The sequence below is a fragment of the Peromyscus californicus genome, unplaced genomic scaffold (assembly GCF_007827085.1).
Source record: "Peromyscus californicus insignis strain IS unplaced genomic scaffold, ASM782708v3 Scaffold_16__1_contigs__length_79575227, whole genome shotgun sequence".
Taxonomy (NCBI): domain Eukaryota; kingdom Metazoa; phylum Chordata; class Mammalia; order Rodentia; family Cricetidae; genus Peromyscus; species Peromyscus californicus.
The window spans coordinates 10878225-10902046 of NW_026294458.1; the positions used below are offsets into that span (position 1 = coordinate 10878225).

At 46.4% G+C, this 23822-nt stretch overlaps 1 protein-coding gene across 5 annotated transcripts in view; it reads right to left on the minus strand.

The window, feature by feature from the left end:
* Positions 1-23822, minus strand: part of Rubcn (rubicon autophagy regulator) — a 68700-nt gene that overhangs the window by 25791 nt on the left and 19087 nt on the right. For 3 of the 5 annotated variants that reach the window (XM_052740339.1, XM_052740340.1, XM_052740337.1), the window contains 7 exons: positions 20680-20833; positions 10708-10791; positions 8726-8882; positions 8166-8272; positions 6449-6605; positions 4958-5500; positions 3284-3328 (listed from right to left, as the gene is read on the minus strand). In XM_052740339.1, the coding sequence (XP_052596299.1) occupies positions 3284-3328; positions 4958-5500; positions 6449-6605; positions 8166-8272; positions 8726-8882; positions 10708-10791; positions 20680-20718 (1132 nt within the window). In that variant the 5' untranslated portion in view covers positions 20719-20833. Of the gene's footprint in view, positions 1-589; positions 685-3283; positions 3329-4957; positions 5501-6448; positions 6606-8165; positions 8273-8725; positions 8883-10707; positions 10792-20679; positions 20834-23822 lie in introns of all 5 variants that reach the window. The other 2 variants (XM_052740341.1, XM_052740338.1) reach the window with 2 other exon arrangements.

Genomic DNA, 23822 nt, shown 5'->3' on the forward strand with positions numbered 1-23822 from the left:
GAGGTGCTCTCCAGTCTTCCTGGGTAACAGGGACCAGAAACTGGAGAGAAGACGCCTGTCTATCTTCTAATGGCATTACTTAGGCTCTTACGAGTCGCAGAGCACCAAACCTCTTGGATGGAAAAAGACAGGATAAATGTAGAGATCCTAGAGATCTTTTTACTATCTAAAGTCATAGGTAACAGACCGTCCTTCCTACCCCACTAAATGGGAAAAGGGGAGTAACTCAGTGCTGAGCACTGACAAAGGACAGGGATGCTCTCACCTGTGACCGGGTCCCATGTGGAACTTGTCTTCTAGGAACTACACAAAGGCCCACTGTCAAGGCTTTCGCTCATTCAGGCTACGTCTCATACGGTACAACAGTCACACACAGGAGCACCCAGAGCATACGAGAGCGGGAACTCTAAGTCAGTGAGGACCACAGGAAGTGGACTCTCAGTGTGGAAGTGTTGAAGGGCAGGTGAGGGCACACAGTGTCCTCCACAGAGTAAGCTGAGCTCCACGGCTCAGAGCCCAGCAGGCACAAGGAGAAAGCAGAGCAAGACAGAGTTTCAGCCCTTGCCTTCCTGGTGCTCACTCACCATACTCCATGCACAGGGAGCTGGGGGCGCTTGTTGACTAGGCAGCTCTGGCCAGAGGAGGGGAAGGGGCCTCTCAAATTCAATGTGTCATTGCAAGAGTCTAGTGTCAGGGACCACACCAGGAAATAAAAACACACATACGCGCGTGCGAACAACAGATACATTCCCAACCCTTAAATTCAGCATTGAATGCTCTCATTTCCAAAGCCTTCCCGAACAGGCAGGAGGAGGCACACCAAAGGCAAACAGTCCAAGAATACAGAACACATGGCAGAATGGGATTTAGTTTACTTTTCTCACCAAATGTTACACAAGTACTAACTAACTACTAATTCTTTGTTTGTTTTTTCAAGACAGGGTTTCTCTGTGTAGCCCTGACTGTCCTAGAACTCTCTCTGTAGACCAGGCTGGCCTTGAACTCACAGAGATCCACCTGCCTCTGCCTCCCAAGTGCTGGGATTAAAGGCGTGCGCCACCATCACCTGCTGTGGGATAATGCTTTTGTACACTGGTTGATAAATAAAATGCTGATTGGCCAGTAGCCAGGCAGGAAGTATAGGCGGGATGAGCAGACGCAGGGAATTCTGGGAAGAGGAAGGCTGAGTCAGGAGTCGCCAGCCAGACACAGAGGAAGCAAGATGACAAGGCAGAACTGAGAAAAGGTACCAAGCCACATGGCTAAACATAGATAAGAATTATGGATTAGTTTAAGTGTACGAGCTAGTCAGTAATAAGCCTGAGCAAATGGCCAAGCAGTTAAAATTAATATGTGTTTACTTGGGGGACGCGAGTGGGAGAGATTTGTCTCGACCACCGGCCGGCCGGGACACAGGAAAACTACATCACCAACTACAATCACCTGGTTTCAGATGATAAAATAAAAATAATTACAATAAACTTTTTCTAATACCCTGAGACACTGTTTTATTTTTATTTATTTTTTTTAAAGGTAGACAGGATAATTTTTTAAAATTTATTTATTTTTATTTTATGTGCATTGGCATTTTGCCTGCATGCAGGTCTGTGTGAGGGTGTTAGATCTTGGAGTTACAGACAGTTGTGAGCTGCCATGTGGGTGCTGGGAATTAAACCCTGGTCCTCTGGAAGAGCAGTCAGTGCTCTTAACCGTTGAGCCGCCTCTCCAGCCCCGAGACACTATGTTTTAAAACTATCCCAGAAAAGTTACATTCACTAATGAAAATGAAACTCAGAAAAGTGCTTAAAAGCAACATCAAGTCAGTTCTGGAGAAGCCAAGGATAACGGCTTCAAAACCAAAGGATTTAGTCACCAGAGAAAAGGAGAGACTTCACGAGCAGGCTGAGGCTGAGCATGGTGACACATGCCTGTCATCCTAGCACCCGGAAGTGAGCAAAGGAGGATCACAATGAGTCTTGAGGCCAGGACCAGTTACACAGTGAACTTAAGTCCAGTCTCAAGAACAAGGGGATGGGGAAGTTGGCAAAGGGGTCATAAGATATGAGAAACTGATATTCAAAAGTAAATAAAAATGTCCAGTGCCATTTTAAGAAAAGCAGTAGATGCCTGAGACGTGAGCAATATGCTTGGGAAGAGCAGATGCCTAAACCATATCCAACCGTTTCCCCACCATAAATAATGCCAAATGTCAGCTGCTCTACACACACACACACACACACACACACACACACACACACACACAAAGTGATTTTGTGTTCTTGTGGTTCTGGCAGTAGGCTCTGCTCTGTCCACTAAGCTAAGGAAAAGCCAGCAATCACCATGATACCTTGGTAAGAAACAACAGGAGAGACTGTTTCAATGCCTAGCCCGACAGCACATCTCATAACCTGTAACAGCATCCCTGTGTTCTTCGACTACATAAGCCACTGGGCTTCTGCACTGAGGTCACTGACTCCTAAGGGCGCCCAGTCAACTGACTCAGCATTTCCTTTCACTCACTCAAAATCTATTTTCTCTCAGTGTTTCTTCTCCTTCAGTGTCTGCAGATTTTCTTCTTCTTTTATTTTCTCTTTTCAAAGCTAACACACTCAGTGACTTCTCCATTACTAGGAGGCTGTGGTCTCTAGGCCTCCCTCACCACGGTTTTATTGACACATACCCACACATTAATAACGCCATCATTATAGTACTCAGAACAGAACACAAATCTCAATTTGAAAACCACCAGGAGGGGGAATAAATCAACAAAACAGACTTACTAGAACAATGTTCAGTGACTAGGATGGAGTATGCAGAGGCACAAGGGAATGAAGGCTGGTGAAGGGGAAAGGGAACAGGGATTCTTGGACAGGCAAAAATCATGCAAGTACATCCAAGACCACATGAAAGGAATGAAAGACATTCTGGTGTTAAGTCAAGGAAAACAAAGGCATCCACAGTAAGTCTTCAGGCAAGAAACACCCTGCCACTGACCCATCGAGAGGCCTCAGATGAACAGCAGGCCTCAGCTTCACCCTTGGGCAAAGCAGAATCGCTTTCTCTTGACTATGGCTTCCAGAAGCTGGGTAGAGTGAGCAGGGCGTGCGGAAGCATGTTTGGGGCACGACCCGCAGTGCCCTGTTACGGACGGGTCCCAGCACCACCACAGGATCCAAACTAGCCAGACTTGATTTGACACCAGACTGGAAAAGGAGGTTTTGAACTAAGCGAGGTGGTCACAGAGGCACAGAAGGAGGAAGAGGTGGGGGACTGGCTCCCAAACCTGCAATGGGATCTTCAACTATAATGGTGATATTCCTGGGGCCTCCTGCAGATAAACACACAGGTGCAGAGGAGAATCCAGACAGAACAAACAAGGTTAGAGAGAGAAGGAGAGAGGAAAGAACCAACCAGCCCAGGGACTGTTACCTGGCAGCAGCGGGGACATGAACTCCCAGGAGGGAGCGCCGGGGCTGCAGGAGGGGTGACAAGAAGCTACAAGACCCATGCTCAGCCCTTCTGCACAGGTCTTCTCTGGCTCCCTTTTCCCATGCAGGTTACCATGGTTTCTGGAATCCACACAGATTCAAGAATGGAGCCAGGGAGGCTGGGAATGTCGCTCTGGAGAGCTCTTGCCCAGCATGAATTAGGCCCTGGGTTCAATCCCTAGATCACTTAAAAAAAAACACTGGGATGTAAGGAGCAGGGAAGTTTTGTATGCTCAAAGGCCAGTGCCCTCGTTGTGTAGAGCAGACACGGGCACTCAGTACATGGGAGCTGAGGATCTAATCCCAACACTCTTTACGTGTGAGAAAGTTCATGGAAGAGGCTTTGACCTGGAAATTTTCTCCTAAGGAGTTCAAATAAGTTATGTTAAATTCTTGAAGGAAAACAGAGAAGAAAGTCTGTTATCCAGGGTTTAGTTGAGGTCTTGAGTTCCCATCTTTCTGGAAATTACAGAGACAAGGGCAGCTCCAGTGGCCCATGAAAATCTCCTCTATTTTGTCTCATTAAGTACGTTCTATTTTATTTTTCTATTTTCTATCTGGGGTTTTTCTGACTCATAACAGCATTAAGAAAAAAAAATAGTGTTATACTTGTTATAAAGGAGATTCTACTAAGATGACACCCAAGCAAAGCCTAGAGACCCCAACTGCCCAGGGAGGACGGTGGCAGCACAGTGCAGAAGCAGGAAGACCCGGCTTGTCCACATCCAGGTTTGCTCCCTGCTACCAGCGAGCATTCTGTGAGGGAGGCTACAGGGTGAATGGCCCTTGTCTGAGTTAATGGCAGCAGCCGCCCCATCTATTTGGTCCAGGGTCACACCACCCATCCTACTCATGATTATCCCTATTACAAGTAGGAAACCCTAATAGTACTCTGCTTTAGTATTACATCATAACTTAACTTCTTTTTTTAAAAGATTTATTTATTATGTGTACAGTGTTCTGCCTGCTCACCAAAGAAGGCACCAGATCTCATTATAGATGGTTGTGAGCCACCATGTGGTTGCTGGGAATTGAACTCAGGACCTCTGGAAGAACAGCCAGTGTGCTCTTAACCTCTGAGCCATCTCTCCATTCCCCCTGACCTAACTTCTAAGGAATGACAACAAAAGGAATTTAACAGGATTATCTGTAAACCTCTTTAATACTTTGCTTAAATCTGGGGATTCAGTTAAAACATAAATTGCGATGCTCATGCTATTCTAATGCTAGGAACTATGGAAAAATCAGGGAAGCATTTAGTATGTAGCATCGTATAAAGGAATACACACAACTACTTAGTCTTCTTCATACTACATGCTAAACGTCTTTCGTGACAGAGCAGAGTAACATGTCATCCAGAAATGGCTCTTCTCAGCTATCTGAAGAGCCTCAGGAGCAAGCCCTCCCTCCAGCCCTGAATTCAGGGGATGACACAACCCTGCCAGCCAGGGGCTGGTGTTCATGGTCACCTGTGGCTCCTCTGGAGGCAATGTTGGTATCCGAATGGGAGCGGATATGGCTCTTCTTTGTGCCGCTGGCGCCGGCGACCGTCTGCCCTTCTGAGAAGCTGGACCTGCGCAGGACACCGCCCGGCTGGCTCTGCCTCCCCGCCTCTTGGTCCCCTAAAGAAGAGGCGGCAGACTCCGGCCTCTGAGAGCTGCTGGAGGAGAACAAGGGAGAGCTGCTGTGGCTTTGGCAGCCATGGCTGCTGTGGCGGCTCTGGCAGCTGGCGGTCCGGCCGTGCGCGTCTGGGTTGCCAATGGCCAGGTACTCGGGCCCCTCGCTGCCATCGCTTGGGGAGTCATTTTGGCTGCTGACCCAGGATGCCTCCATGGGGCTGGTCAGAGTGCTGGAACTCATCTCATGTGGGGTCAGTGGGGAATCCTGGGCTAGAGCCGAGTCTGGAAGCAGTGGAGCTTGGGCGGTTTGACTCTCGGCTGGTGAGGGGAGGTCTCTGTCTTCTTGAGGTTTCCAGGGAGAGCCAGAATGTGAAAAGGAAGTGGATCTTCTCTCTGGGATATCGAGAAGGGGGAAGGGGAGAGAAGGTGAGCTGGGGATCGACAGGATGTACACAGGTCCCCGGTAAGGGCACTCAGTACACGTGTCACTCAGACAAGCTAAGTCAATTCAGGTAAAACAGAGACTTAGAAGCAGCTAAGGTGAGGAGGGCATGGGTACTTGAGCTAGTAGTGGCTTCGCTGCTCCTCAGCATGAATCCCTCCGCTTCAAAATGAGAGAACTATCGGGAAGAGCAACCTCACAGGACTGCTTTAGAGATCAAATGATCCCAGCAGAGCCCAGCACCGTGCAGGCACACTAAAGATGTCAGAAACTGCAGACCTCGTTTACGATGTGCAGCAGAAGCTCAAGAGCCGCTAAGGACGTCTCTGCTGTTTCTTCAGTAATGCTACAGAATTAGTTTAGGCCAGCCCCGACTAACTCGGTTTTGTCCTGTGAGGCAGGGTCTCACTGTGTGGCCCTGGATATCCCTGGACTTGTAACCATCTTCGTGCTTCTATCTTCTGTACTGGGAGTACAGCCCTGCTCCACCACATCAAGCAACTGCTGCTGTGTATCTTTTATGATGCCTATTCCAAAGACATTTATACCAGTTTATACCAGCCCAAGCCTCAAGTCCCAATCTGTGGTCACTCTCACAAAGGCTCTCTACTTTCCAGATGTGAAGAGACGTATAAGGACTGTCCATTCCCACCCTCATACCAGCCTGGGCTACCCAGTGAGACTCTACCTTAGCAAACAGAACAGAATGAACAAATGAGAGAGACAGAGAGAGAGACAGAGAGAGACAGAGACAGAGACAGAGAGACAGAGAAAAGATGAGAGGTTAAAAAACAAACAAACTAACTAACAAAAGCAGGTTCTGGCCTGTGAGGACTCACAGGTCCTGTACTTCCCCGGCCTAAAATACATGCAGCAGGTACACATCACCCGCCCCTTGCCTGCGCTGTGGCTGGGCATGGCTTGGTGGAGGTTAGAGGAGGACCCGAAGCAGGACTGCTGAGCACAGCTGGCTGGAGGGGTGTAGGTGGAACCAGGCAGAGCTGTCAGACTCTGGCTCTTTGTCACCAGCAGTGGGCTCTCGTGCTTTCCGGCAAACTAAAACAAAAGAAACCACGTCAGAATGAGGCATGGAGGCCCTCAGAGGATGGACACTCGTTACTGCAGAATGCTGACAGGAGCTAGTAGTTGGCGGTCGGCCTGGACGACCAGAGCCAGGGGCTGCAGCGCAGCCCCCCTCTACCGTAGCCCACACCAGCGAGACTGTGAAGTGCCTGCACTGGAATCCCTCCAGGATGTTTGCTCCTCTAAGTAGTGCAGCAGAGAGCCTAAGAGTATGCACAGGAGGCTGGGAAGAAGGACCGGGGGTAAAGTGTACTTGCTCGGCAAGCGTGAGGCCTGGAGTTCACAGAACCGACACCAGTGTAAACTCCAGGTGGGCATGGCAGCCTGCGTGGGAAGCAGACAGAGGACCTCAGGGGCAAGCTGATTAGTTATACATACACACCAAAAACGATGCATGTGGAGTCAAAGGTCAGACAGAGTGGTGGTCTAAGTCATACGTGTCACTTACAAGCACCTGACCCAAGTTTGGGAGAGAAGACAAGTGTGTGTGTGGTTCGGTGACTTTTCTTTTTTTCTTTGTAGACAGGGCCTTGTTATGTCACCTGGGCTGGCCTGGTACTCATGATGTCGCTGAAACCTCCCTGACCTCAAACCTGTGTCTATCCTCCTGCCTCTTAGCCTGCCGAGTGCTGGGATCACAACAGTGAGTTACTCTGCCTAGTCCTGGCCCCTAACGACTTCCTCTTTTCTCACTTTGTTCTTTTGTAGGTAGGTCACACATTCATACATGTGCCTGTGTGTTCATCTGCGCACAGACATGTGCAGGCCAGAGGTCGATCCTGGGCATCATCTTCTCACCACCTTCTTTCTGAGACAGGGTCTCTCAGGGAACTTGGGGCCCACCAGTTCACCTTTCCCTTCCATCCTCCTCTACTCCCTTCCCCTTTCCTTTTTTCATTTTTAAGCTAGGATCTCATAGTCTAAGCTAGCCTAAAACTTACTATATAGTCCAGGCTGGCCTCAAACTCTGACCCTTCTGCCTCAACCTCCCAAATGCTGGGATTACAGGTGCCTGCCAACTTGACACAGTTGGAGTCATCTGGCAGGAGGGAACCTCAATTGAGAAAACGCCTCCCTCCAGTTGGCCTGTAGATTAATGATTTATGGGGAGGGCCCAGCCCACTGTGGGTGGTGCCATTCCTGGGCAGGTGGTCCTGGGTTCTGTAAGCAAACAGGCTGAGCAAGCAGTTAAGCTGCTTACTGGGAGCAGCCAGTAAGCAGCGTTCCTCCATGGCCTCTGCATCACATTCCTGCCCTGAGTTCCGGTCTCAATGGACTGTGACTCAGGATATGAAATAAACTCTTTCCTCCCCACATTGCTTTAGGCCAGGGTGTTTTATTACAGTAACAGACAGCAGATTCAGACAAGAGTCAGGTCTCACCACACCCAGCTCTTTCCGAGCATTTTTTACAAATGAAAGTCTTTGAGCTCACAACCGCCTCAGTAAGGAAGTCATTGGCTGCTGAGGAGTGTACGGCACGGTGAGGTGCAGAGGCCCAGGACAGACACGGGTCATTCTTTGCCCCCTTTACCATAGATGCATCGATCTGAGCCAGGAGACGGGGATTGTTCTGTTCCACTGCTTCCAGGCACTGGAGCATGGCTGTGACGTGGGCGTCACTTAGCAGGAAAGCAGTTTCTAGGAAGAAAAAACGTACCACAGTGATGAAGAGAGAAGCTTGGAGAAAGAGAATACAACGGAATTGAGGAAAAGCATGTCACTGTGGAGAGAAAGGATGTGGGGACAAGTACAGTATAGGAGAACCTCGGTTGTATGCAGTCTAACCTAAGAAGTTCCAAAATCAGAAAGGCCCAGAAAGACCCTGGCTCTGTGTGACCCTGGCCAAGTCACCTAGCCTCTCTGATTAGAAAACAGTGGTCCTACTGCCCAGCTCTGCAGCAGCTGTAAAGAGGGCAGTGGGACAGTGAGAACACAGGACAGCTGATGGCGTTTCTTCCTACGGTTTGCATGCATCGGTACAGGAACAACTTGGCATGGCTGGCTACGGAGACCTGGTATAGAGCAATCCACAGAGGGACAGAGAGAGGGATCAACAGGGAGTACGCACAAAGCCGAGCAGCTGCCACTTACCTGTGTAGAATTTCCTGATGTACTGCCTGTCCCCGAGCAGGGGCCGGAGCTGGGCTGACAGGCAGTGGTACTGCAGGCTGTGCTGCAGCCACAGCTCTGCCACAGCCCGGTCACTCACGGCAGCATTGCTCTGGCCATTCTCATGCAAGTTGATGAACTGGGGAGGCAGAGAGGCGGGAGTCAGAACACACACCCTGGCAGGTACAGCCTAGTGACCGAAAACGACACTCCAGACGTGAGGGAAGGCTACCCTAGGTGTCGCCTCCAGCTAGCTTCCGGAAGATCCAGGAGGAGGACAGTGAAGAGCTGATGGCTTCTCTACCAGACCTCGGGAGAAGCAAGCCTGCTAAACTCGGCTCTTTACGTTCTGTCTCCAAAGAGGTATCTCTAGGAGAGTCACAGGAAGGATTCGAAGGCGCTTGACCTCTTGGCTTCTCTCACAGAGTCCTCTATTTCAGAGCCTCTGGAGAGAAATGTGGTAAAAGTCTTGGCTTGTGTAGACCACCAAAGATTCACTTAAACATTTTTTTTGAGAAATTTTTTCAATGTTCATGAGTGTTTGCCTGAATATAGTTTGTGCACCACATGGATGCAGTACCTGCAGAGGCCAGAAGAGGGCATCAGAGCCTGAGGACTGGAGTTACAGATGGTTGTGAGTCACCATGTGGGTGCCGGGAATTGAACCTGGATCCTCTAGAAGAGCACCAAGTGCTCTTAACCACTTAGTCAGCTCTCCAGCCTAAAGATTCTCTTAAGAGAAGCCACCTATACACTCCTTCTGGTTGTGGCCATAACAGTCTCTCTTCGGAACCTCCTCCTCCTCCTTCAGTGTTTCTAAGGACAAGGTCTCACAGCCAGGGCCAGTACCACAAAATGCATCAAGAGCAATGACAGCAAGCTCCTCAGGGGAAAAGGCTGCACACCACATCTGAAGTGTGGCAGCACACACCTGTCAATCCCAGCGCACGGGAAGCTAAGGAAGGGTGACCACATGGTCAAGGGCAGCCTAGGCTACCTAGTGAAACTCCACCTCAGTAAACAGAAGAGAAGAGGAGAAGGTGAAGAAAACAGCCGGTTCTGACCTTTCCTCATACACAGAAAGGTGGGATGAAGCCCTGTGGCTTTGGTCTCTGAATGTTTAGGGGGAAAAAGCGTACTTCTTGACCTCATCTCAGCAATAAATCAACAGCTGGGATGCCCAGGAAACAACAGGCCAAAGAGAAATAAAGGGGGATGATGGATGGATATCTTAGAGTCACTTCATTAATCGCATCTCGATGCATTTAATTTTCCTACAATAAAAATTAAGTGCATACATAAGACTGTCAGTGATTAGTCTAGAAACAGCTGTGTATCTTTGGTCACGTCACCTGACTTCATCGAACTGGTCCCCTGACTGGAAACCTGGAGCACTATGTGGAGCTGGAGACACAGGAATCCAAAGCAGCCAGAGCTTTTACGGCAGCGTTCAGTCCACTGGACTCTGGCCGCTGTCTTCAACAGCTGCTGTGACAGCCGCACTTCCCTTACCTCTTTTTCTTTTTAACTGAGACAGGGTTTCTCTGGGTAGCCTTGGCTGTCCTGGAACTCGCTCTGTAGAGCAGGCTGGCCTCGAACTCACAGAGATCCGCCTGCCTCTGCCTCCACATGCTGGGATTAAAGGCGTGCGCCACCGCCGTCCGGCTCCCCTCACTTCTTTAGGGAAATTCTTGCTATTTGTCCTAGTTGTTTTCTTTTTTAAAAGTGTTCCATTAGACCATTTCCACCCGTTTCCCAGGAGGTGAAAAAGCAACCTGGAATAATGGACTTGTACGGTTGGTCGGTTAACCTTCCCTCTAAGTCAGTGCCACAGAGAGAATCTCTTTCCTACAGTTAAAAGAAACTGGACGCACTCCATCCCAGGGGGAAAAGACTCTTGCAACTGCATGCCAGTGAGGACTTGCAGCCACACCCCAGCAAGCCAGCTCTCCCTCCACTCTTACCTTCTCCACATGAAGGGCTGAGGGCGGACTCAGCCACCGAATGTCTTTCACAAACTGCCAGTAATCCGCCTGGTGGCAACACACCTGCCAGACAAACACCAACATGAGGGGCAGGTCACTACCCACCTGGACAAAATCCCCCAACACACCTGCCACACAAACACCAACACGAGGGGCAGGTCACTACCCACCTGGACAAAATCCCCCAACACACCTGCCACACAAACACCAACATGAGGGGCAGGTCACTACCCACCTGGACAAAATCCCCCAACACACCTGCCACACAAACACCAACATGAGGGGCAGGTCACTACCCACCTGGACAAAATCCCGCAACACACCTGCCACACAAACACCAACATGAGGGGCAGGTCACTACCCACCTGGACAAAATCCCCCAACACACCTGCCACACAAACACCAACATGAGGGGCAGGTCACTACCCACCTGGACAAAATCCCATTTGGCCGTTGACAGCAAAAGAGAGAAAGAAAAGCCAGGCATAGCAGCCAGCACACCTCTGTAATACTAGTGCTTGAGAGGTGGGGGCAGAGGGTCTTGAGTTCAAGGCCAGCCTGAGCTATAGAGTGAGACCCTATCCTCGAAAACAAGAAAACAAAGCAGAGGCAGAGGAGCAGGAAAGAAGGGGGGGAAGGGGGAGGGAGAGAAAATGAGAATAACTCTCCTTTGCTTCAACAAAGGTTGCCAGCAGCAAGCAAAGGAATACATACACAATTATTCTTTCTGTTTGTTTGGTTTTGTTTTTTCGAGACAGGGTTTCTCTGTGTAGCTTTGCGCCTTTCCTGGAACTTGCTTTGTAGACCAGGCTGGCCTCGAACTCACAGAGATCCACCTGCCTCTGCCTCCCGAGTGCTGGGATTAAAGGTGTGCGCCCGGCACACATTTACTCTTTTAAAATTATTTAAATTGTTCTTGTGTCTATGGGTACACGTGTGTACGCATGTTCACAGAAGCCAGAGGTCAACGATGAGTAAAGTTTCTCAGGAGCACCTTCCCCCTTAGCTTTGAGACAGTCTCTCACTGGAACTCACTCGTAGGCTAGACCGGCTGGCCAGGGAATCCCAAGGAGCCACCTGTCTGTCTGCCTCACCAGCACTGGATTACAGTGAGCAGCACCACACTGGTTCTGGGGATCGAACTCAGGTCCTCACACTTGTGTGGGAGCACCCCACTGACTGAGCCCTCAACTGTTCCGAATAGGTATTACACGCACATGATAGAAAAGGTACACAGTGAAAACTAGCTGTCTTCTACTCCCTTTCTCTTCACCATTTGGTTTCCTACAAGGCAGTTCTTAAAACTAGTGCAGTGGTAGGAACCACTGTCACCAATTATGTGTCAATTCCCTGGAAAGCCTGCAACATTAGCTAAATTTCTTAACAGTTAGTCTACCAAAACTGAACTATGAGGACACAGAAAACCTGAACAGAGCAATGAGTGACACTATTTAAATCACTGATAAAATGTGTCCCAGTACAACAGAGCTCAGGACCAGATGGCTCCACAGATAAATCACCAAAGCTCTAAAAAACCGTGATATCAAAGCCAAAGATGCAACAGAAAACTGTTGGTCAAAATTCTCAATGAACATGAATGCAAAGCTCCTAGCATAATACTAACAAACGAGCACATTAAAAAGATTGTACACCAGCCAACAAGGATCAGTGGGTAAAGGTGCTCGTACCAAGCCTGCCTGCCAACCCGAGTTTGAGCCCCAGAGCCAATATGGCAGAGAGAGAGAACCAACTCTCTGAGTGCAGGTCCCCTCTAAAAATATAAATAAATGTAAAAAACTTTTAAAACAGATTATGTGATCTACAACGCAGCCCTTACACCTAAGGCTCGGGGAACATGAAGGAAGGACAGAAGGAGGAGCAGACATGTTGTAAGAGCCAGAGGACTAGGATGTCTGCTTTGACACGGCGACTTCTGTATGTGACAGGGAAGCTGCATGCAGTCCTAACAACATGGTTGCCTAAACAAGACCTGCACAAGGACATCAGCTGGAATCCAAAGTGGAGGGGAAGATGTCACAGGGCCTCACCCCCGAATGAAGAGCTACAGACAACAGCTGCTGAAAGGCGGCATAGCGTTCTTCCCCAGAGGTTTTATACAGGGTATTAGCATGTTAGAGCCACTGTTTCACACTTTGTCCTTTTCAATGGACATATCTTGTAACTGATCCCAAATCGTGACTTTAAAATATTACATTCATTTACAGGGCGTGCGTGCGTGCGTGCGTGCGTGCGTGCGTGTGTGTGTGTGTGTGTGTGTGTTGCTCAAATTCATGCCACAGTGTACGTGTAGAGGTCACAGGATAACTGGGGCGTTTGCTCTCTGCTTCTACCATGTTGGTCCCTCGGGCTGTTAGGCTTGGCAGCAAGCACTTTTATTCACTGAGACATCTTGTTGGCCCTTGAGTTGTTGTTTTAAGTCATATACACATGTTCAATGTGTATGCACACACTCACACACACATTCTCACACACACACACACACACACACACACACGCACACACTCACACACACACACTCACACACACACACACACACACGCACACACTCACACACACACACACATGCACACACTCACACACACACACACTCACACACACACACACACACTCACACACACACACTCACACACACACTCACACACACACACACATGCACACACTCACACACACATTCTCACACACACACACACACACACACACACACGCACACACTCACACACATAATAAAAACCAGGAGCTGAGTGCAGTGTCCCATTCCTATAAAGGTAGCACAAGGGGACAGAGACAGGAGGATCTCAAGTTGGAGGTTAACCTGGGCTACACAGCAAGACCTGTCTCAAAGACACAAAACCAAAACAAAACTGAGGATGAATAACAAGAAGTTATTTGTACTTACTGTCATAAGTATACATTCTCTGGATGGAAGCTAGTAAAAAGTAGTAACTTATGTGATCAGAAGACAATCAAAGACTTTCCACCATATGGGTTTTTTTGTTTGTTTGTTTGTTTGTTTTTCAAGACAGGGTTTCTATGTGTAGCTTTGCGCCTGTCCTCGATCTCACTCTGTAGACCAGGCTGGCCTCGAACTCACAGAGATCTGCCTGCCTCTGCCTCCCAAGTGCTGGGATTAAAGGCGTGCACAACCACCACCTGGCCCACCATATGGTTTGATACTCAAAATGTTTTAGCCATGTAACCATGTAAAGTGTATTATCTACTCAAAAATTAAACATTTTAAAGTAACTTATCTACTGATACATATGGTACAATCTTAACTACTTTAAAAGGCTTTTTTATGCCTTTTATATAATAAATATAAGAATTAATATATAAATATATATTTATATGTAATATATAAATATATAATTTAAATATAAGAATTTAAATATAAAGAAAAATAAAAGAAAAAATAACATCCAACAGGATGCTAAATAGTAGATATTATTACTACAGTAGATATTATTACTTGGTATTAAGATTATGGGTGGTATTTATTTTTCTGAGTCTTTTTAACATATGTCAAAGTTTCAACAAATAAGAGTATATTATGCATATTTTTTAAAGCCCATAGCTTTTTTTATTATTATTACTTTAAAAATCATGGCCAGGCAGTGGTGGCCCATGCCCTTCATCCTAGCACTCAGGAGGTAGAGAGGCAGGTGGATCTCTGAGTTCAAGGCCAGCCTGGTCTACAGATCAAGTTCCAGGTCAGCCAGGGATACACAGAGGAACTCTGTCTCAAAAAAACAACAAACAAACAAACAAAATCAGGCTACCTTGGGGCTGGAGAGACGGCTCTGAGGTTAAGAGCACAGGCTGCTCTTATAGAGGACCTGGGTTTGGTTTCCAGAACCCACATGGCGGCTCACAATTGCCAGAAACTCCAGTTCCAGGGTATCCAAGGCCCTCTTCTGGCTTCCATGGGTACCAGGCATACACATGGTACACATGTATACAACATGTAGACAATATACTCATACATGTTAAAAATAAATCATTAAAAATTTTTATTGTGTCTATATTGCTAAGCACAGTTTCTTCTTGGAGGTAGGGAAGGGATCCTTTTACTCCTACTCAGTTAAGCCATCTCGGGAGCTGTCTCTAGATTTCTAGGCAGCAGAACAGAGAGAGATGGCATTGTTATACCTTGCCTTACAAAAGGAGTGAAAGGTATCCCAGACACAGGCTGACAAAAACGAGATCCCTCTAAGAAATAGTCATGACGTCAAAGCTTCCCAGGGGGCCCCGAGTGATTAAGACAAAACACAACTCGGATCCGTACCACATCCTTGTGAAAACAAAGGGGGGACATGACCAACGTGAATCATCGTGTCCCTTCCCCTTTCCAAGGACACAGCACCCAGAATAGCTTGCTGATGACACAGCAGCCTGAAACCTTTGAAAGCACTAAGCTTTTTGAAAGGAAAGAACAGGGAGAAAACAATTCTGACATCGACTTGAATTCTTAGACCATAACAAGTCACAGAGCAGCAAGAAAACTGACATGGAGCTTGTTTCTGGGTTTTTTCCTATTAGAGCCTCTATGTGCTATGTGCCTCTACATGCTGTGTGTGTCTGTGTGTCAAGTGGTTGTCCCTGCTTCCATTTCCTGGCACTAGCTGGTTTTGTAAGTGGTCACACACATTCTTGAACGTTTTTCATTGTGATGAATGGGTGCCTTCACAGACGTTACTGCTTCCTGAGAACTCTGACAAGATATGTTATAGCATTTTGCATTTGCGAGCTTGTTTTATGTGAGAATCTCATCAACATTTCTCCTTTTGTGGTACATACAGATGGTGAAACTATTGTGGAATCTGGTTAGGTTACTATGTGACGATGTAAAATCAGCAACAGGGCCAAGAAAAGACCTTTTGTTATCAAGATGCGACACTTGAACCACTGAATGGTGGCACTGCTTATCGGGCAGCTATTTTGGTCACCAGCCTGGGAAACTGGCACTTTGTTTTTAACAAAACGTTTTGGCACAAATCCCAAATTTCTGAGCAGAACACTGGGTAGTTCAATACTACAAATTAGCATAAAGAACACCAAGATGAAAGGCAATCTCCTGGGAGAAAATATACTTAGCTTCGGCCATGCCTGTTGGGCAGGAGGGAGAGCCAAATGATAATAGAGAGGAGATGGCTGGTCTAGAACTGGGTACGGAGGTCTGAGCTGAGGGTCACAGACGCATGGCTGAGATTGAGACCGCTTCAAGAAAACAGAGTAAGGACACACGAACACACAGTGACTCCATTTCTAAAAATCCATTTTAAAGATCTGTAAGGGGCAAAGGAGGTAAGGTACCTGCCAAGCCTAATGCCCTGAGTTTAATCCCTAGGACCCACGTGGTGGAAGGAGAGAATGGACTCCTGCAAGCTGGCTTCTGATCTTCACATGCATGTACCCCCCAAATAAATAAATGACATTTCATTTTAAAATGTTTAATCCAAGAAGAAGTTCCAGGGGTAGAAACTGAAGACCAATCACATGTAGGACAATGCTTCCGTGCCATCAAGAAATGATGGTGGCCAACAGTACTGAAGTTAGGTAGTCAAAGGAGAATTGGTCCTTGAATTAGATAACATGGATATCATTCTCTTAAACAGTACTGCAAGGTCACCAGTGGTAAAGAATATATTAAGATTTCAGTGAATTAAGTTGTTTTCAAATTTTCAATGTTCTTAATTATATACAGGACAACATGCGATAGGAAACCAATCTATTAATGAATTCTTTTCATGTTTTATTATTAGTTTTGTGTGTTTTGCACACCTGCTGTGGTATCTGTGGAGGGCAGAGGACCACGTGTGGCAGTTAGTTCTCTCCTTCCGTCCAGTGTGTCTCAGGAGTTCAACTTGGGTTGTAAGGCGTGGTGGCATATGCCTTTACCTGCCGACCATCTCACTGTTTATATGCCACAAGCTGTGCCGGACACATTTATATGCCACTTCATTTATTCTATAGATGAGCTTTAAAAGGTAAATGCCGTTCCCCTTATTTCTACAGATGAGAAAGAAGTTAAGCCATGTTCTGTGACAGCTGAGGCTGACAGACAACTGTGTCTTCTGGTGCTTTACATCAGAATTCTCACAGCAGAGGGGTAGGCAACAGTGTTATCTCATTTCAAAAATGAGAAACAGAAGCTTGTACAAGGGGCTCTGTAACTCACCTAATATTAACCATGTTGAAGTGTGAATAAAATGTGGGCAGTATGAGTCAATGTTCATAATTTAAATCACTATGTCACTTTGTTTCCCAAGAACCTGCACACTGAGCCTAGACTTTGATCTAGTTTTTCTGTGATTCTAATGGTGTTTGCCAGTCTATCATATTATTTTGCCTCCAAATTCCTAGACAGATATTTGTTTAAAGTTCTTTAAAGCCTAAGTTTGGGTGGGGGTCTTCAAAGTCCTTTAAGAAATACAGCTTCACCTTCAGAATTATTAAGTCAACTTCTCTAGTGAATTCTAAGACTATTTGAACCAAAGCCGCTGTTCAGAGGTAACAGACCCCTGTTTTTAGAATGGAGGGCAACATAAGTCCTTTGATGCACTTTATTAAAATTAGTTGATCAGATATTTTCCAGTGTGATTGCTAGCAGAAAATAAATTCAGATAAAAAAGAAAAGAGAAACTTAGCTCTGGTGAAAAAGGACTTCCTTGTTGTGGAAGACTGAACTGGGCAAAGATGTGTTTACGCTGCAGAATATTTGTTTGATCATGTAAAGATGTGTTACTTTGCCTGCCTAAGGCACCTCATCGGTCTAATAAAAAGCTGAACGGCCAATAGCTAGGCAGTAGAGGGATAGGCAGGGCTGATGGACAGAGAGAATCAGTAGGAAGAGGAATCTAGGCTCCGGAGAGAGAGAAGGAGGGAGAAAGATGCCAGGAGCCAGCCAGCCAGACAAGGAGGAAACAGGAAGTAGGACATACAGAATGAAAGAAAGGAAAAACTCCCCAGGGCAAAACACAGGTTACGTTATGAGAGCCAGTGGCACAAGCCTAAGATAAGGCTGAGCATTCATAACTAATAATAAGTCTCCGTGTCACGATTTAGAAGCTGGTGGAGGTCTGAAAAAGCCTGCTACACTTCCTGGGAAGAATATTAATCCCTGGCATGGGCAGATGAGTATTTAAGGACACTCAATTATGTGTGGACTAGTGAAGTCTGAATTTGTATATGTGCAGGAGCACATATGTGTGCAGGCATACATGCATGAGGTCAGAAAACAGCCTTGTGTGTCACTCATCAAGTGCTGTCCACCTTATTTTTTGAGACACAGTTTCTCACTGGCCTTGAACTGGTCAAACAGGTTAGGTTGGCTGGCCAGAGACTGGGATTCCCATCATTCCGTAAGTATTTTGTCCAGCTCTGCTTTGGACGTAGGAACTTAAGATAGCTAAAGGCTATCCCTGAAGAAACATCTGTGGATTCTCTGGGCCTAAGGTTCGAGAGAACTCTGGGCTAGGAGAGTGGAGCCCAGGGTTTCTCCTGGGCTGAGAGCTGAGACACAGTCCTAAACAGGACATCTCTGTCAACACGCTCCTCTCACTGCCCCATGCTGAGAAACACTGACGGAGAGGAGGTAGGAGGATGAAGAACCAGAGGATGGAGAGGCGCGGTGAGGCACTGTGGTCTGGACAGGACGGATGCACTCAGGAGCTCGCTGCAGCGGCAGTGGCCTGCACAGGGTCGGGCCAACAAGACCAGTCAACATCGCAGCAGGCAGCACCAACTGGACCCCATGGGGCATAGAAACAAACTATCAAAGATGGAGAGGACATGAAGATGGGGGGGGGGTATCCAGATAGAGGGAGATGAGATTGGCAAGCCATTGGTGGATATGATCAAGATACACTGTATATACGGAAAAACTGTCAAAGAACAAATAAAATGTATGCTAAAAACTACGACGAAAATTTTAAATGACAAAAATAACAAAGAAAATAACAAGGTGAGAGCGGCGGCCATCTCCTAGCCTGTGTGTGCACTGCACATACATGCAGGCAACATGCCTGTACACATAAAAAATAATTAAATCTTAAAAAAGAACCCTATCATTCAGAAACATCACACAGCTGTCTACAAAGTAATGCTCAAAATACATTCTGAAACTTTTCGATTATTTCTCAGATGTGTCCTGGGATGCTTCCAAAGAGGAAATACAAACAACTCAGTCATCTCCCCTGACACTCACGCCGTCTTCCTGTTTTCACTAGCCCTTCCATAGCTGCGAAAGCTTTCTAGTTATCTCAAGTATGGATTCCTGCTAGCCCTGCCAGGATAGTATACAATTCTTTTACCCTGTTACTAACTTAAAGTAACCACAGAAGTCTAAATTTAAGGAAATCCAGAGTCAGAGGAAGAAAGGATGGTTTTGGCTCAAACAAGAAACATTAACTCTAATTACAGCAAACTCATCACGCCTAAGTGACTATCTCCACAGCACACACCGGTCTCTGGGCCAAACCTTCCAAGTACAGAATAATTGACCACATGGAGTTTCAGCTTCTTACTCAGAAGAAACATTTCCTGGATGAAAGAGACTGAATGTGTTTTACATTGGCTTAGTCTTCCTTTATGCCACATGGGGGAGGCGGGGCTTGGAGAGAGAGTATGGTTTTTCTGTTTACTGGTTAACTGAGCAAGGGAGTGACTTCAGTTTTGGGGCTTGAACCCGGAGCCCTGCATATGCAGCAATTGTGCTAAAATGAGACTAAAATTAAAGAGAGGAAAATCTTCCTGATTGTGGTTGATGATAAAAATGGTCTTCTAGGGGCTGCAGAGACGGCTCAGTGGTTAAGAGCATTGGTTGCTTTTCCAGAGGACCTGGGTTTAATCCCAGCATCCACATGTTGGCTTGCAAGCATCTGTAACTCCAGTCCCAGGTAATTCAAAGCTCTCCTCTGGTCTCTGAGGGCACCAAGCATGCCTGCAGCATACAGACATACATTCAGGCAAAACACCCATAAATATAAATGTAAATAAAATTTTAAAAAAAAGTTACTTTAAAAAAAAGTTGGGCAGTGGTGATGGCAAATGCCTTTAATTTCAGCACTTAAGAGGCAGAGGCAGGTGGATCTCTGTGAGTTCAAGACCAGCCTGGTCTACAAAGTGAGTTCCAGGACAGCCAGAGCTGGCTACACAGAGAAACCCTGTCTTGAAAACAAAACAAACAAACAAAAAAAACAAATGTCTTCTAAGACGCCCATATTCAAGGCTCTAGAATGTAGAGAAGGACTTGTGACTGTTACCTTTTATGGCCAAAGGGTCTTTTCAGATGTGACTAATTTAATAATCTTGAGGTGTCTCCTCAAGGGTCATCCAGGTGGGACCCATGTCATTACAAGGGTTCTTTGGGAGAGATTAAACAGAGCTCATAGAAAGGAAACGTGATATAAAAGCGGACATAAATTTCAAGACATTATGTTACTGGTTTTTAAAAAGTAGGGACCATCAGCTGAAGAACTTGAGGGGCACAGCCAGAAGCTGAAAAAGACAAGGAGGGACGAAACTTTTAGCCCTTCCTGGAGGACAGCAGCATAGTGGCCACCCTGGTTTGAGCCTAATGAAACTTATTTGAGAATTCTGAACTCAAGGGCTGAAAGATAACCCATCTGTAACTAGCCAGTGAAGTCATCTTTGTTACAGAATCTACAGGAAACAAACCAACCTGACCTCTTGCTGACGTGCAGGTTACTCATTCCTCTGACATCTATGCCATATCAGGCACTAAGTGAGATGATCTGGACGCAAGAGAGAGAGAGAGGGAAGAAAGACAGATGCATGCACACATGGCCCCGGTTCTGTACTCAAGAACTCACACAAACTGGCGGGCTTCCTCTTTTCTCAGCCAACCAACTTAACGCAACTGTTTTCCAAGTGCTCCAGCCAATTAGATGGGGGAAAGTGAATTCTACATACCTGGTCATGGATGAGCCCGTGATACAGAATGCTCTGCATGTCCCTGCAAAGTCGCTCCAGGCCACCATACTTGGACCAGACATTGGGACAGTTGGCTGACACCAAACCCTCCACAGTAGTCTTCAGATTACCCAGCAACTGCCAATGCTCCCTCCTGAAATCATACCAATGGTTAGTTAAGTTTGCTGTACCTGATCCAGACCATCCATGCCAAAACAACAACAACAACAACAACAACAAAAAAGTCTCTTGCCCTACATCCTGACATTCTCTCCTCTATTAATTTTTCACGTCAACATAAGGCTCCACTCTGAGAGCATTAGAGTTATAAAGACTCAAACCCTCACACTTACATGGCTATTTGTGATTTTAGGAGTGCAACCCATTAAGATCCATTTCTGAGCTGGGTGAAGGTGGCATGCACCTTTAAATCCCAGCACTCGGAAGGCAGAGGCAGGTGGATCTCTGAGTTCCAGGTTAGCCTGGTCTACAGAGCTAGTTCCAGGACAGCCAGGAACTACTCAAAAAAAAAAAAAAAAAAAAAAAAAAAAAAGACCCTGTCTCAAAAAACAAGACAAAAGAACCACTTTTGAATAATGATAATACATAGGCAAAAGATGAGACACCCTTCCACAATCAGAAATCTTTTTCAAAACTTTATTTTCATGTGTATGGATGTTTTGCCTACATGTATGTCTGTGACTGAGTCATGCCTGGTAATGGTGAAGGCCAGAGAGGGCACTGGATCCCCTGAGACTGGAGCTACAGTTGGCTGTGAGCCGCCACGTAGGTGCTGGGAATCAAACCTGGGTCCACTAGAGGAGTAGAAAGTGCCCCTTACCACTGAGCCATCTCCCCTGCCCCAAATCAGAAATCTTTTATGATATAAACCCAGGCCAACCCTGCTTCTTCTTCCCTGTATTCCCAAGTACTAAGCAGAGCACAGTGAAGGCCAGAGGGCACTTCAAACATGCACAAGTGCTACAGGGAAGAACAGAAACTCACTTTGGAGCTGAGCAGAACCGACTTGGGAGCCTCCTGCCACCACCTCCCAAGTGCCGACATTACAGGTGTGTGCTGCCAGCTCTGATTTTATGCAGAGCTAGGGCTCGAACCCAGAGCTTTCTTATGCCAGACAGAAACTCTACCAACTGAGCTACATCCCCAGGCAAACCATGAAATTTTCCCCCTCTGTGATTTGTAAGTGAACGTTAAAACAAAAAAGGTTTTAGGGGTGCACTGAAGTCACTCGTTCTCCTAGACTACTTGACGAACTTCACCGGAAAAGTCAGAAAACTGCTGCCCCATCATCTTCCAGGTCCCTCTTAATCCCTAGCATCTTCTCTCCACAGCTTTGAAGCAATAAAAACTCAAAACCAAGTGCAACTGAATGCAGGCCCTGGATGTACTGGTCAAAGTGGACAAGGAAAACACAAGGAGATGATGTGTCACACTTGACCTCCTGGGCCCCCAATTATTACACATTATCTTCCTTTCCATTATTAGATGATTGCTCTTTCCTCTTTTCATGGCGATCATAGGAAACAGTGAAGATTTCTTCAGGAAACTTTATCATAACTATTTTATATCATGTAAATACTAGCAAAGAATGGATCCTGAATTATAATCCTTTCTATCACTAAAAAACTAATCTTTTGTGCATTTTCTGAGCAATTTTAGAAAAGTGGATGAGTAAAGGCAGACAAGTAAAATCCATAGATAAAATGAGTGATGGGAATAGGGTAGGAGAATCATCCATAGATAAAATGAATGATTGACAGGGAGAGGGTAGGAGAATCATCCATAAAGGGGGGGGGTCAGGCGCATTGGCCTTTTGCTCTGAAGGCCTTGTAAACAAGAATTTGTTAGAACTGGGAGACATTCAGGTTTTCTTTTCCTTATTAAACATTTGAATCACCAGCTGGGCATGGTGGTTCACATCCATAATCCCAGCACTCAGGAGGCTTCGACAAGAGGATTGCTATAAACTCAAGGCCAGCCTGTATTACAAAGAGAGTTCCAGGCCAGCATGAGCAACAGAGTGACATTCTGTCTCAAAAACAAAAACAATACATTGAATCACCAACTTCTCTTGTATTTCTATACCAGTCCTGAAATGCCCACAGAACTGAAGCAATCATTTAAAATGCCGTTTATTTTTACATTGTGAGAAACTATACCACTCCAGAGGCTGACTACCAACGGCTGCTCACTGACTGTCTCCTCTCAGCAGGGCTAATGAACCTCTGGTCTATTTTGACAGACTCGGTTTTCACATTCCAACAAACTACAATCAAGTCTTACAGGCCTAACAGCTAGTGTGGCTGCTGCATACCTGTGTTCTGACTCATTCTGGGTCAGTACTACTTTAACTTCTTAAAGAGTATCACGAAGAAGACATCATTCTTTGCTCCCAAAATTCTACAAAGAACACGGAAGTCCTAGAACCTCTGAGCACTCAGGTCTACCAATAATGTCCTCTGGACAAAGCTCAAGAACCTTCCTTTCCCGCAAGAAAGTGTCCCTGAGATACCAAGTGAAAAAGAAATGTGTCTCTTCTATGGTATCCCAAGCACTCTATGCTTGGTAGATGCTCATTTGGAAGAACGGTAAGCCTTTAACATTTGTACTTACATAGTTAGAGTATGCCTTTTAGTATTCTCTAGCTTAACGATGGAAATATTTTCAGAGAGTTGAGATACTAAATTAACTTGAAGTTAATCCATTAGATGTAAGTAAAGAGACCACCATAGAGAATCAAGTATCTTTTCCCGTGTGTGTGTGTGTGTGTGTGTGTGTGTGTGTGTGTGTGTGTTTGTGTGTGTGTGTGTGTGTGTGTGTGTATTTGCACAGGTACACACAGAGGCCAGAGGTTAACCTCAGCTGTTGCTCTTTAGGAGTCAGACACCTTGTTTTTTGGAAACAAGGTCTCTCACTGGGCTCCTGAGGCCTGATGCTCCAGTTAGGCTGGCTGACCAGCAAGCCCCAGAGAATCGCTTGTCTCAGTGTCCCAGAGCTGGGATTACAAACACATGCTACCTACCACACCTGGTTTTGGTGTTTGCTTGCTTGTTTTTAACGTAGGGACTAGGAACAGAATCCGGGGCCTCACACTTACTTGCAGAGCAACCCCTTCATCTACT